This window comes from Gekko japonicus, unplaced genomic scaffold (genome assembly GCF_001447785.1).
Source record: "Gekko japonicus isolate JY-2015 unplaced genomic scaffold, Gekko_japonicus_V1.1 scaffold1355, whole genome shotgun sequence".
Lineage (NCBI taxonomy): Eukaryota > Metazoa > Chordata > Lepidosauria > Squamata > Gekkonidae > Gekko > Gekko japonicus.
In genome coordinates, this window is record NW_015173170.1 from 378,879 (window position 1) to 394,068 (window position 15,190).

General features: G+C 52.9%; 1 protein-coding gene across 1 annotated transcript in view; it reads right to left on the reverse strand.

Annotated features, from left to right (window-relative positions):
- The window catches only part of TBX20 (T-box 20), a 31,901-nt gene extending 16,967 nt beyond the window's left edge, over window positions 1-14,934 (reverse strand). The window contains exons 1-2 of the mRNA XM_015422535.1: window positions 14,808-14,934; window positions 7,156-7,408 (exon numbers count right to left, since the gene is read on the reverse strand). Of these exons, the coding sequence (XP_015278021.1) occupies window positions 7,156-7,408; window positions 14,808-14,934 (380 nt within the window). The remainder of the gene's footprint in view (window positions 1-7,155; window positions 7,409-14,807) is intronic.
- Window positions 14,935-15,190: the final 256 nt, after the last annotated feature.

Here is a 15,190-nt window from a genome sequence, read left to right on the forward strand (position 1 = left end):
AAACAGTCTTTCAGGAAGGCCGGCCCTTCTTGCCTTCCTTCCAGCTCTCTGCTGAATGGCAGGAAACTGAAAGAGGAGGGAGGTGAGGTGGCAGCCGAAGGGGCCAGCTGATCGGTGTGGACCCAAGAGCACAGGGGGGGGGGTCTTATGAGACCATGTGGACCGTATTGAAGAGTGGGACATGGGAGCAGCAGGCTGAATGGAGACTTCATGGGAGGGGGAAAGAATGTGGGAATAGGAGAATTGTTGGGTATTACAAGTTAAAATTACACTCAATATATATGGGGTCAAATGTTTGTTTGTGTGGCTCACAGGAAATCACATGTTTCATGTAACCAATGTTAGTTTAGAACTACAAGCCCTGAGAAATTCACCCTGATATAGGAGTTTGACTGGAGTGATAGTGTCAAAGTGTTTTAGCATTTTATGGCTTCTCTTCCCGTCTTTGTCTGGAGTTCTGAAGCAGAAAGAAGAGCAGCCATTACCTCTCTTCTAGTCTTGTCCTTTGTAGTGTAAAGATGTAGGAGATTTAGCTCTGTTGTTATTTTCTTCCCAGTTACCCTTCCCTATGCTAGAATGTAGTAAAAACTTTCTATTTTAAACACACATGGACTCTGAGTCTGAATTATTTTACTCTGGCACTGCTGAGCTATTTTATCTCTGCTAAAAAACCAATTTTTAAAAACCCCAACAAGAATGAAGCCACAGTTTGACATATGTCCATCTCCGAGGACTACACCATATCTCCTCCCCACACATCCAGGCAGTGTGGGGAAGTTATGTGTAGCTCTGGGCTTCGGATGAGACGAGACACAGAAACATGACTCATCCATGGTTCTGCTCTGCATCATGCCTTAAACCACCCATGATCAGCCCCTCCCCCCAATGTTGTAGACAAACAGTGCAGTCCAAAGTAGAGTCATCCCAGGGAGGAGGCTGGGCACCCTGTGGTGCCCCACATCCTTGGGCTGGCCCTGAGTCTGGATTGGACACAAGCCTTGACTGACAACTCTGCAGACAACTAAAGCCACGTTGCCAATTACATGTTTAGGTATCTATGCAAGACGTTGTGGGGATCAATCAGGAACCTGTGAGGGACTGCGACTCGCTGTGGAATGTCCTCTGTCTGTGAAGTAACCTGAAGAAAGACAGTTCCCCACGCGTGGGTTATGGCAGCCATGGGCAAAACTCTTCAGCACCACTGATGACACTCCTAAGACCAACATCTGCCAGTGTCTCGTGAATTGCTTCCGTAATTAATACATGAGAAATTGTGCAATCCGTGGGCAGAGAAAAATAATAATTTGTCAAGCTAGTTTGTAAGGATCTTTCATGCACGTATCAGACTCCCCGCATTAGAAGAAGAGTTGTTTTTATACCCTGCTTTTCTGTATCTTAAGGAGTGGCTTACAATCAATGCTCCCTCTAAGCTGTGGAGCCTTGTGAGCAAAAATTCTACTTTGTGAGCTACTGGCATTAAAGCTGTGAGCGAGCGATTTGGCGGCTGCATAAATTAGTTTGCTCTGGTGCCATCCTTCCTGAGCTAAGGCAAAAATGTGAGAGCCGGAGGCTAAAAAACTGTGAGCTAGATCACACTAGCTCAGCTTAGAGGGAACATTGCTTACAATCACCTTCCCTTCCTCTCCCCACAACAACAGGCACCTTGTGAGGCAGGTGGGGCTGAGAGAGCTCTGAGGGAACTGTGACTGGCCCAAGGTCACCCAGCAGGTTTCATGTAGAGGAGGAGTGGGGATTTGAACACGGTTCTCCAGATTAGTGTCTGCCATTCTTAACCACAACAACATGCTGGCTCTCCCTTTTGCCTTCCCAAGTATATCTTAAAAGGTAAAGGTTCCCTTGCTCAAAAGCCAGTCTAGTCCGACTCTAGGGTTGCGGTGCTCATCTCCGTTTCAAAGCCGAAGAGCCAGCGCTGTCCGAAGACGTTTCTGTGGTCATGTGGCCGGCATGACTAAACACCAAGGTGCATGGAATGCTGTTACCTTCCCACCAAAGTGGTACCTATTTATCTACTTGCAATTTCTTGCTTTCGAACTGCTAGATTGACAGGAGCTGGAACTAGAGACCGGAGCTCACTCCGTCATGCGGCACACTTGGGTCTCGAACTGCTGAACTACCGACCTTGCACAGCCTGCAGTTCAGCGTCTTAACCACTTGAGCCACCGCAGCTCCTAAGTATATCTTACATCCATTTTAATAATAATGGCCTGTATTCTACTCCTCCACTCTGCACCTTCACTTTATATGGTGCTTCATAGAGAACAAAATAACAAGCCTCTGTCCCCAGGAGCCTGCAATCAACACTTTAACTCAAGTCACATGACAAAAGACAGAAATAAAGAGGGGAAGACTGTTTCCATTCAACTTACATTTAGGGCCAGTCTCTAAGGGCTATTTCTGGTGGTGGAAAGCACCGTCAAGTTGTAGCCAATTTATGGCAACCTTGTAGTGTTTTCAAGGAAAGGGAAGTTCAGAGGTGGCTTGCCATTGCCTGCTTCTGTGTAGCAAACCCTGGACTTCCTTGGTGGTCTCCCATCCAAATACAAACGAGGGCTGATGACCACTGCGTAGCTTCTGAGAGCTGATGATATTGGGCTAGCCTGGGCCACCCAGGTCAGGGCAAGGGGTATTTCCAGGGTCATCTTAATGGAGGGCAACCTAGTGTGTACCCCCCCATGCACTAAACATACCTATACCAGTCCCTGATAGGTATTTGTTTGTTTTCTCATCTGTCTGCACTAATTTATCATCATCATCATCTGGCATTGTGTGTAGTACTGCCAGGAGATCTGAAGGTTGTCTGGCAAACTTTAAGTTCTAACTCTGTTTGCATTATGCACCACTAGGTGGCAAGATAAACTTATTGGGGGGGCTGGGAAAGCTCTGAAAGGGCTGTGACTGACCCAAGGTCACCCAGCTGGCTTCATGCGGAGGAGTGTGGAATTGAACCCAGTCCTCCAGATTGGAGTCTGTTGCTCTTAACCACTACACCATGCTGGTTCTCTGTGTCTGTACTGAATGTAGATCACAGATCATATAAAGCTGCCTTCTATTGAATCAGACCATCTGATTCCCAGACTGCCTACTCAGAGACTGGCAGTGGCTCTCCAAAACGACCTCTGAAATGTCTCTTGCCTTACAAACAAGTCTAGCTCACCACCTAGTGGTGCATAATGCTAAAAGAGCTAGAACTTCTAGCTGCCAGGCAATCTTAGGATCTACTGGCTATACAACACACAATGCCATATACTACTACTACTACTAATAACAACAACAGTACAACACACAATGCCATATACTACTATTAATAACAACAACAACAACAACAACAACAACAACAACAACTGGCTCTCCAGAGTTTCACATGAAGGCCTTTCACATCACCTACTGGTGGCCAAAAGTGCTGTCATGTTGTAGTCAACTTATGCCAACCCCGTAGGGTTTTCAAGGCAAGAGATGAAAAGAGGTGCTTTGCCATTGCCTCCCTCTGCATCACCCACCACCCAGTCCTTTGAAGCTGAAGATGGCAGGGGTCGAATCTGGAACCTGAGCCCTGGCCACTCCCCTCATGTTAACTCACACTCTTCAGAAAAGCAACCCTTCTTTCTAGACACGAATTTCTGTTCTGATTGCTATGTTTCCCCCCCCAAAAAAAACAAAACCCTGAAGGAATTTATGTATTGGATAAACCCAGTCCCAGAGGAGATTCAACTGCCAAGTCAGTGGATAGAAGAGGGCAGCAGAAGCCAGTGGGGACATGGCCCTCTAGCTCTCTGTTGCCCTTTTCACCCATCTTTCCCCCAATGGGGCTTTGGGGTGGAGCTCACAGATCTTCTCCATTTTAGCCTCCCAAGAACCCTACGCGGTTGGCAAGGCTGAGAGAGGCTGAGGAAACCGAGGCATTCCGGCAAGCTTCAGGGTAGGAGGGGGATCTGATCTCTCAGATACTGACAGGAGGGTCAGATCAATTCAGCAGGCTTCAAGCTCTCACCCTCCAACTTGGAGTCCTTTTATCTTCAGGCTCAGTCACCTCAGAGACAAGGCTCCAGAAGAACTGGCCCCTTGGGTTTGTAAAGCTGCAAATTGGGTCCTTAATATTTCAGCTGCTTAGCAGTTATCCACACATGCTGAACGTTAGGGAAACTGAGGTGGGGCTCCTTCAGGGTGGCTTTTTAGCCACGGGGGTTTCCAAAATAATCTTTTCGGGGAGAGCAAACTCAACTTTCCCCTTTTCAGGATTGTACGTTCAGCTAAAACAAAGTTGTAATTCTACCCTCTTCATACTGAAAGCGTGAGAGCTATCCCAAAGTCCCTTGAATATTCAGAGGTATCGTTCGGTGAACTCCTGGCTTATGGCATAGAAGGGAAGATCCCTCTGTCTGTTCTGCGCTGCCCCAGCAGTGGACAGCGATACTAATAAAGAGATCGTATTGGTTGAATAAAAAGAAGTGTCAACAAAATCAGAGTTTTCATGCCCCTGCTGATGCTTCGCTGGGGGGAGTGGGCACAAAACTTTCTCTGCATCCAAATCTGATAAAATCAAAACCTCAGAAAATATACAGACAGCATAGCATTGATGTTGGGTATTACAAGTTAAAATTACACTCAGTATATCTGGGGTTAAATGTTTGTTTGTGTTGCTCACAGGAAATCACATGTTTCCCATGTAACCAATGTTAGTTTAGGACTACAAGCCCGGGAAAATTCTCCCTGATCTAGGAGTTTCATTGGAAGTAAAGTGTCAAAGTGTTTTAGCATTTTATGGCTTCTCTTCCCGTCTTTGTCTGCTGTTCTCAAGAAGAAGTATGAGAAGCCATAATCGCTCTCTTCTAGTCTTGTCTTTGTAGTGTAAAGATGTAGGGAATTTAGCTCCGTTGTTATTTTCATCCCAGTTACCCTTCCCCATGCTAGAATGTAGTAAGAACTTTCTATTTTAAACACACATGGACTCTGAGTCTGAATTATTTTACTCTGGCGCTGCTAAGTTATTTTATCTCTGCTAAAAACCAATTTTTAAAACCCAACAATTGATATGGTTATTCATTGATTCATTCATTCAGTTAAGGGATCCGAACCCCATCTTTCTCCCCCAGACTCCATGGCAATAAAGATCCCAAGTGTGTTTCAGTCTCCTGTAGATTTGTTTTAATAAGAAAACCGAAGTATGCAGAAGGCTATTTCTGCTGTTTCGCACCATAACATTAAATAAAGACAAGAAAAGTAGATCTGTGGAGCCTGCAAGGGGGCTAATGTGGTTCATCAGCCGGTGACTGACTGCTACATAGACCGATGCCACGCATGCGTGAAGCAGCAGCCGGGGCAGATCCAGCCCTGCTGCCGGAACTTCCACAGCGGCTGACATGGCCCCAGATACAAGGCTCTTCAGACCAGGCGCCTGGCATTTTCTACTGGGAAGTCCCCCTGTGCATAGGGATTGAGCCACTGAGTGGCGGAGGAGGGACTCAGCACTTCTTCAGAAATGGCAGGGAACTTTCCCTGGCAGAAACACCAGGAGGGTTAAGACAGGGGGAAGGAGTTATTCTCCATTCCCATCCTTATGGCTCACTTCCTCCTACAAAATCCTAGGATTCCACTGTATAAAATGTCTTTACAAACTTGCTTGAGAGCCACTTTAGTGTAGCCATTAGGAGCACGGACTCTAAACTGAGAAAACCAGGTTTGATTCCCCGCGTCTCCACATGCAGCTGCTGGTGGGACCTTGGGTCAGTCACAAGTTCTCACAGAGCTGTTCTCTCAAGAGCAGTCCTTGACAGAGCTCTCTCAGCCCCACCTGCCTCACAGGCAGTGTTCCCTCTAAGCTGAATTAGTGTGAGCTAGCCCACAGATTTTTAGCCTCTGGCTCACACATTTTTGCCTTAGCTCAGGAAGAATGGCTTCAGAGCAAACTAATTTATGCAGTAGCCAAATCACTAGCTCACAACTTTAATGCCAGTAGCTCACAAAGCAGACGTTTTGCTCACGAGACTCCACAGTTTAGAGGGAGCATTGCTCACAGGGTGTCTGTTGTGGGGAGGGGAAGGGAAAGGAGATTATAAACTGCTCTAAGACTCCAAGTGAAGGGCAGGGTATAAATCCAATCTCTTCTTCCTCTTCTTCTAAATGATTAGGGACTGCAGTCTACGCTGGTGCGTATAGCTTACCCTAAGTAGGATCCTAATATGTAACGTCTCTACTGCTTAAAGTGTCATGTGAATACTTATGCTGTGCTTCAGTTCTTTCTGGTGGTTCCAGACTTCTAAAATCCCAAGGCACTGATTACTGAATGTCCCATTTTGCTGACTATACTGACTCCCTCTGTGTAATCCTCCTGGGGTCCTTGTGAGAAAGGCAGACGATAAATACTGCAAATCAATCAATCCGTTCAGTCCTGTCCTCCCTCTTCTTTAAACGTGTTGGGTATTTGCATGTTGAAAACACTCAATGTGTATCCTCCCCCCCACAACCTACCCCACAGGGTTGTTGTGAGGATAACTTGGAGGAGTCTAGAGAATTGTAGGTGCAGCCCTGACTTCCCGGTATGAAGAGGAGGGGTTAAAAAGTACTAAATCGGTCAGTGGCTTCACCCTCTTCGAGCTGCCCGAGGGCAACCATAACACAAAAGCGCGTGTTGCTGATGTAGTTTTTAAGGGCAAAGCTCTTTGTTGGGTATTAAAACACTCAGTATATCTGGGGTTAAATGTTTGTTTATGTTACTCACAGGAAGTCACATGTTTCTCATGTAACCAATGTTCTTTAGCTGCAAGAAGCCCGGGAATTTTCTCCCTGATCTAGGACTTTGATTGGGACGAAAGTGTCAAAGTGTTTTAGCATTTTATGGTTCCTCTTCCCGTCTTTGTTTGCTGTTCTCAAGAAGAAGTAAGAGTAGGCATAATCGCTCTCTTCTAGTCTTGTCTTTGTAGAGTAAGGATGTAGCCTATTTAGCTCTGTTGTTATTTTCATCCCAGTTACCCTTCCCCATGCTAGAATTTAGTAAAAACTTTCTATTTTAATCACACATGGACTCTCAGTCTGAATTATTTTACTCAGGCTCTGCTGGGCTCTGCTAAATACCATTTTTCAGTATCTCACTATCACTCTTTCAGGCAGTGCTTCCCTCTCCCGCTTCCCGGGTCTTACCTCCCGGATTTGGTGATGATCATCTCGGTGCCCAGCTCGTGGAATTTGTCCCAGAGCTCCTTGGTCTCCAGGCTGCAGGAGATCTTGGCCATCTCCTCGCTGGGGATGATGGGGGTGGTGGGGATCAGGGGCTCGGTGCAGAGCGAGGCGGGGCTGCTGCCGCTGCTGCCGCCGTTGCTGAAATCCCCGTGGGCGTCCAAGGCGGGCAAGTCGGTCAGAGGCTGCGAGCAGGAGGACTTCTCCACGAATTGCTCTGGAAAGGGGCAGAGAGGGCGGGGGAGGGCGACCGCCCGGTGAGAAAGAGGTTGCTGAGGAGGAGCCGCCGCATCAGCGTCAAGGAAACCCAAATCGCCCGCCCGGGAAAGGGTCAGGACTAGGAGACCCCCGCGGAGGGGGGGGGAGCGATTGAGGACTGGTCTAAAGTAGTGAAATTGACAAGCGAGCAGAAACGTCTTAAGTACCAGAGATGAAATTGACTATCACGAGATTGACAACATCCTTGTGAATATCGTAGAGGATCAAGGCAACTTCTCTCTCTCTCTAGATACGCTGAATTGTATGTTTTCCTGAGGATAACGTGATTTATGGGCTGTCTTCCCCCGCCCCACCGCCCCCCATTTGTCTAAGCACCCATGCTTTTGGAAAACGGAGCGTCCGAAATTACGGACCTAGTGACAGAAAATTCAAATCCCTTTCATTTCAGTGGAGGAATTTAAGCATCTGCGTAAAGCTCTCCGAAGTGCCCAGTGCGGGCTGGACTGACGCGCGGCATTCAGAAATATGTTAGGAACCTCTTCCCCCACACCGAAATAAAGACGTCCCGTTATCCCGCTCCTACGAATAAAATCCCCTGCTGCGATCCAGACCGGACCGGACCCAGACCACTGACTTCGAGGGTGCTTACATTTAAAAACCTGCAGAGCTGTGCTCCTACTTGGGCGTAAGCACAGTCGAATCCGATGGGTCTTGCTTCCTAGAAAACGTGCTGTCAGACTGAACACAAAAGCGCCTCTTTTCGGGTTTCCAGACTGCCATCACACGCACTAAATAATTCACTTCCAGTGCACTTTCCAACTGGTTGTTGTTATTTTGTTTGTTTGTTTTTAAACTGGCAAAATCCAGTTGGAAAGTGGACTGAAAGCGGATTATTTCGTGCGTGTGATCACAGCTCCAGTTTGTTTTCGGAGGGCAACCTGAACCGGAGCCCTGAGAGGCGCAAAGCGTCCAGACAGCTCTCAGCCTCCGCGCCGCCACCTCGAATCACGGACGATTACAAAACGATCAGAGTTGTTTTTCAAGTGCTGCAGAGAGAGAAAGTGTATCTCCGCGGCGGCCGCCACTTTCCCGGCGGCTTCCCCTTTCTGTTCCATCTCCAGGTCCCTCCCTCAGGCCTAAAAGAAATCAACCCTGACTGTTCCCTGGAAGGCCAGCTAATGAAACTGAAGCTCCAATACTTTGGCCACCAAATGAGAAGGGAGCACTCACTGGAGAAGACCCTGATGCTGGGAAAGATTGAAGGTAAAAAAGAAGAGAAAGGATGAGATGGTAAGACAGTGTCATAGATGCAACGAACATGAAGTTGAGCAAACTTCAGAGGACGGCGGAAGACCGGAAGGCCTGGCGTGATCTGGTCCCTGGGGTCGCGAAGAGTCGGAGTCGACTGTGCGACTGAACGACAACAACAACCTACAGGCCAGCCAGGAAAGGCAGCGTCCCGATCTGTGCGCTTAGAGATGAGCAAACGCGCTTAAAGTGCGGAGCCTTCCGAGGAGCGAGTGGGCGTCGAGGAGGTTTTGCTCCCGTCCGGAACTACCTACAGTCCACCCGCCGCAGCCGAGGTACCTCCCGAAGGACAAAAGCCTCCGTCTGTTGCGGCAAAACTAGAGAGGAGTCCGGCGGCCTCGGAAAGACGACCAGCGCCTCTGTTGCTGGACTCCGCGGTCCCATCAGTGGACTTTTGTCGAATCCCGCAGCAGCAGCAGATCAAAGGCGAGGCCAGAGGCAGATCAAAGTAGGGGCTGCGCTCTCCTCGGACCGGGTGAAGCTCGGCCGTGTCCCGCCAGCGGCCTCCGCTCCTGGTGCCTCTTCTCGAGGCGCGGCCGTTTAGTAACCCCGACTGAAAACGGGGACTCTCTAATATGCGCGGAGCTTTCAGGGGCTCGGGGCCCTTTCCTCGCAAAGGAGTCCGTTTGAACTCAACGGGACTTTCTTCTGGGTAAAGCGAAACGCAGCCTCAGGACGTTTTTTATATATAAAAATAATAATCTTGCCGAGGTTTTGCAGGGAACAAATTTCCTTCTCCAGGCGCAAGACAAGAACCGAGGCCTCGGCAAGAGGGCCGGATGAGTGCGGGGAATGGGGGGGGGGGGGGGGCCCCTGTTTGGATGTTGGTTTCCTCAGGCCTGAAGCAGAGGGGAAGGCGGACACTGGGCACGATCCAGGCACGCTCGAAGCACTTTTTTAAAGCACCCCGTTGATTTCACCCGGTGATCGCCGGGGAACCAGCTGAAATCAAAGATCCCTCCCCCCGATATGTGCGTCCAGATGTTGTCCCTCCGTCGGGGGGGGCGCATGTGGAGTTTACAGGACGGGGAGAAAGAGCCAGACGCCAAAAGGGGGGGGGCATTGCCAGGAGAAAAGCCCTCCATCGCGACCCAGAAAGAACAGGACAGGAACCGGAAGCCGCGTCCAGGGACTGTTCTGTCCCATCGCGAAGATTATCGTTCCAAAGGATGGGGGTGGCCCTCTACACCCTCCGAGTCCAGCGGCACTGGCAACGCTGCTTCCCGCAGCAGGACTTCTCCTGAGCCAGAAGTCAGTGCGCCAAGGACGCGCCCGGAGCAGGCATTTCGGCCGCCCCCCGGGGGGTTCGACGAAGGGTTCTCCAGCGTTTCTGCCCCGCCGCCACGGCAGTCTGGTCGGTCTTTCAGGGGCTGCTGGACTCCAACTTAGTTCTACCAACACGGCCGCCCCTCCGACACTCTGTTGGCTTCTAACAAATTCAGGTGGGCGTAGCCGTGTTGGGCCGAAGCAGCAGAACAGAGTTCGACTCCGGTGGCACCTTTCAAGACCAACCACGTTGGATTCAAGGCATGAGCTTTCGTGAGAGCGCGCAGGGCTCCCTCTGATACAGTGAAACAGAATTTCCTCAACCACTACATATTAGGAAGAGGGGTGGGTGTTTCGCCATCGTATAGGTAGCATCTATACTATAGCACCTTCTAAACGTTTTACGGTTTTAACCTGTTTTTAACTTATAATGTAAGCCGCCCTGAGCCTGCCTCGGCGGGGTATAAATCTAAATAAGTAAATAGAATTTAGTTGCTAGGAAGGGCCAATTAGAGTCAAGACAGAGACAGGAACAGAATTGGAAATTACCAATCCATGCACATAGGTAGAGGGTGAGCAGTAAATCATCAAATGGCATAATGACGATGTTAAAAAAAATCCAAGGATCAAACAGGAATCAGAAATTTAGGCTGTGGTCACATGCACTGAATAATCCACTTTCAATCCACTTTCAATGGACTTTCCAACTGGATCGTGCCAGTTCACACAGTAAAATCCAGTTGGAAAGTGCGCTGAAAGTGGATTATTTAGTGGGCGTGACCACAGCCTTAGTTTACATGGTAACCATTCGTTTGGGTTACAACAAAGTTCGAGTCCAGTGGCTCCTTTAAGACCAACAAAGTTTTATGCCTATGCCTGCGTGCACGCTTCTTCAGATACACTGAAACATAAATCACCTACCATTACGTATATTCTATCTCGGTTTATAACGTTAAGCATAAACTGCGCGCTGCGACTGTGCACACGAGGAGGTGAGCTTTGATTCTGGGAAATCTCTGCGGGAACTAAAGTTGTCGGTCCTCCAGGTGCCACCCGGACTCCAGATTTGCGGGTCAAAGATTAGCAGCCGGTGAGTCTCCCCGGGGCGCCAATCCACGCGGAAAACTCTGTTCCACAAACCTCCCTGTGGGAAGGCACGCAAAGGTCTCCCGAGAGGGGGTGATCCGGGGAAGTTCCCCTCGCGGTCCTGCCAAGAGTTTGGGACTCCAGCTGATAAGGAGCCCTGGTGCGACTGAAGGCAGGGAAGCCGGCCTCGTCGTGGCCCCGATTATCCTCGCCTTTTAGAAAAGAAAGCGCTCGAAGGCGGGGGGGGGGAGGCCTGTTCCTGGGGGTCTGGCTGGGAGAGGCCTGTGGGAGGGAAACCCCAACCAGACTTTTCCTGGAGGGCTGAAACTGACCAGAGAGAGACAGACCCGGAAGGGGAGCGGAGCCTCGACTCCAGCAGCACCAGGCCAAACGGGACCGGTCCCCAGAGACACATGCCGGATCCCCGACCGTATAAGGGGGAAAGGCGCCTTCAGGAAGCCTTCGCAGTCCTCCCGGGCACTTCCTAGGCGGCCATTCCCATTCCGCCCCCGCCCTTTAGGATTCAACTGCCGAGTCCGCGCAGATTTCCACCGCCCGTTTCAGGCGAAGTTCACGAACTGCTGTCTGACCCGCGATCCAGCCGGATGGACTCGATTTAATCACGGACGCGCTGCGCTTAAAGGACAGGCCGAGCGTGTGTCCGGGGAGGTGCCCGATCCCACAAGCTGGCTACACACCCGAGGCAATCCAGGGGCCCTGCGCCGTGGGTCGTCTGATGTAAAGCTTCGCTTGGGAACCACCGGGCCTCCCTGACCAGGACCGAGCCCCCCACCCACCCCTGGCACCGGCGCCTCGCTCGGCTCCTACGCCTCCTTTAAGCCGCGCGAGTCCCCGGACTCTCGGGCAGCTCCCGTGGAGCCGAAACGAGGCGAACGTCGCAGAGGACTTCTTGGTGGGTTGTTGTAACCTCGCCATCATTTTCATCCCGAAATAAAATCCTTTTAAATTCTTCTTCCCAATCGGGGATCATACGCGTAATGGAATCCTCTACATGCCCCTTGTTTGGGAGGAAGCAAAAGGGTGCCGGGGGAGGGGGTTTGCTTTGCTCTCCTGTAAGGTGAATGCGCTGGCTGGCTGGCATCCCTATCTCGCGCAGGGCTACTCGGGAGTAGAGCCCCGCTAACTCAAGGAGACGCGCGAGATAAGCTCGTTTAACAGGGGCTGCTTTCCCTGCAGGGCTTCCTTGCTCAGGAAGGGAAGTGGGGGGGGGTCTCTTGGGAGGGATTTCCGGAAACCAAATACATTTTTACTCGGACAAACTGGTAGATAAGAAACTCCCGTCCCCCCACACTTAGGTGGAGCCCCTTTGGCCTTCCGCAGATGTGGAGGAGAGACGTGGTCCGAAGAGGCCTTCGGAGGAGGCCCCGCCCGGTCTCCGGGAACAGCCCTGACCTACTCACACGTTGCCCGGGGAGAAGCACCCCCTCCTCCCTCTGCGCCAGCGAAGGCCCGGCTCCCCCCACCCCCCGAGGGCTGCCCCGCCGGGGTCGACTGCTCAGAAGAACCCCGTCGGTCTCCGCGGGCCTGGCCTCCCCCCCCCCCCCACCCCGGGGCGCGGCGGGCCCCCCCCTCGTGCTTCGGCTTCTTGCGGGGAACCGCCTGCAGCGAGTGGCTGGCAGTCCGGGTGGGGCGATCCCCTTCGGCTGCTGAAAGGGAAGGAGCCTCCGGAGGGTTCGGGGCAGGGGGAGAGCCGGGCAGAGGGAGGTGGCTTCCACGGGAGGGCCCGAGCGCCCTCGCTGGAGTCGGCGGGGCTGGGAAGCGGCGCTTCAAGAACAACGACAAGGCGGGCCCCGCTGGCCCCTGCGTTATAGACCGGATCCAGAAAGATTCGGCCACTCTCAATTACTCCCCTCGAAACATCAAAATCTGCACTTCGTGATTTTTCTTTTTCCCGGGAAAACTGCCGTCGCAGGAGAGACCGGCGAACTCTTCAAGGTTTCCAGGGCTGTGCGGTCACACACGCGCTAAATAATCCACTTTCAACCCACTTTCAGTGCACTTTGCAACTGGGTTTTTACTGTGTGAACTGGCACGATCCAGTTGGAGAGTGGATTGCCAGTGGATTATTTCATGTGTGTGTGTGTGACCGCAGCCAAGGAGGCCGTAAGAGAGAAACCTACCGCAAGCTGTCGGTCCTGGTTTTCCGGGATCTGTGCTTGCAAATCAGCCTTCTCCTTTGACCAAATCTAGGGATGACCCAGGAACCCGAACCACCCGCAGTTCCAGGGGCCTGAACAGGGGGAGCGAAAGACGGGATTCTTTTCTTTCTTTCTTTCTTTTTTTTTAAAAGTCCATGTGTAACAGCAGAACGTTTTAAGCCTTTCTGACCCTCCCAGGGGTCAGGGGAGGAGGAGCGGCGGCAGCGGAAAAGAGCCAGACTCCAGCAGCACCCAACCAACTGTGTGGCCGGGCAGGGGCTCTCCAGAGTCACCGCGGCTCCAGATGCCTGCGGGTGTCCGAAGGCCCTGAGTGAGTGGCTCAGACGGGGCGGGCCAAACGAGAGGACGGCGGCAGAGGAATGGATCCAATGGGCAGGGAGCCCGAGAGAAAGCCGAGTGAGCGAATAGTCAACGGGTCGGAAAGGGTGGATTGGACTTTCTCGGCCAACTGCGAGCTCCTCGGGGGCAGAGATCTCTGGGCTTCCTGAGGGGAAGGTTCTCTTTTCCGGAACAGCGCTGGGCTGTCCGTTTCATCCGCCGGCCCGGGCAGGAAGGCAGCTCTGGCCAGGCCGAGAGAGACCCCGCCGCGGCCAAGGCCCCCTTTCCTCAGTCCAGAGCGCGCAGGACGCCGAGAGCGGCTTCCCGTGGTGGGTGGGGGGGTCCCCCGCTTTGACTTCCCGGGGGCTGGCCGCACCGGTCTTCTGTCCCGCTGCAAAAGTAGCCAGGAGTCTTGGGACACCACCCGAAAGACTAACCGAGCCGTCTTCCTGGGTCAGAGGCGGCTTTCGGAGACGCGGGGAGCGGATCCCCACGGTGCGCGTCTGAAGAGGCGGGTTCTAATCCGTGGCAGCAGCTGGATCTGGGAAGATGCCCTTCGGCCAGGCTCTGAAGGGCGACGAGACTCCCGGTTGTTTCCCCTCGTCGGGTGCACTTCCTGAAGTGGGTCCCGTGGGATCTGGCTCCTCTTGGACGGATCGTTTTTCAGCCTGGGCCCTCACGGGGTCGTTCCCAACGACGACGACGACGACAGGCAAGGGTTCGATCCAACGAGACGGCTGGTTCGCGAAGCCCTTTGCGGCGCACGAAGCTTTGACTGGTCTCGCTTCAGCGGAAGTTTTTGCTGGACAGACCCACTCTCTGCTGCCCGGGTCCTCTCCGGCCTCCGGGGCGATAGGAAAGCCGGTGCTGGACTTACAGAGAGACCGTCGGGAAAGGTCTCCGGGACTCCCCTCACGTTTCGCCTCCCCAGACGGCGACCAGAGCTCCCAAGGACCCCCCCCCCGCGCCGCCACAGGGTTAGGAGAAGGAAGAGCCCGGCCGACGTTTCCTGGGCCGCCCGGGGAGGGGGCCCCCTCCTTTCTCCAGGAGTTTTGTGCCCTGAGACCAGCCACGAATCTCACCGCCGCCGTGGCAGCCTCACAGCCCGCGGGAGTTTGGTGGCCCTCGAGAGACTCTCTTCTCCCAGGAGCCCCTCCCCGCCCGGGCCCCCGCGCCTCGGATCGGGCCCCCCTCCGCACGCCCGCTCGCTCCCCCCCCAGCCCCTCCGACCCGACTCACCGAGGGGCTTGATGGTGTCGTGGGGGCACTCCTTGGCCTTGGAGCTGCCGCTCGACATGAGCGCCGCGATGGAGAAGGCGTTGGCCCGCGAGGAGAGCTGCGGCTTGGGCGAGGCGCCGTACTCCATGGTGGCCGCGCCGGGAGAGCCGCCGGGCGGGCGGGCGGTCATCTCCCGCCGGCTCCTCTCTCCCTCCTCCTCCCCGGGCTGGCCCAGGCGAGAGCGGGGCTGGCGGCGTCTGCCCACCACGGCTGGAGGGCTCCCAGTGCCGCCGGCCCCCCGGGCTCCCCTGCCTTAACTTGCCGGCCGCCGAGATCCTATCGGCCGCCGGCCAATCAGCGCCCGGCCACGTCAGGCCTCCCGGATCCCGCCGGAAAAGAAGGGA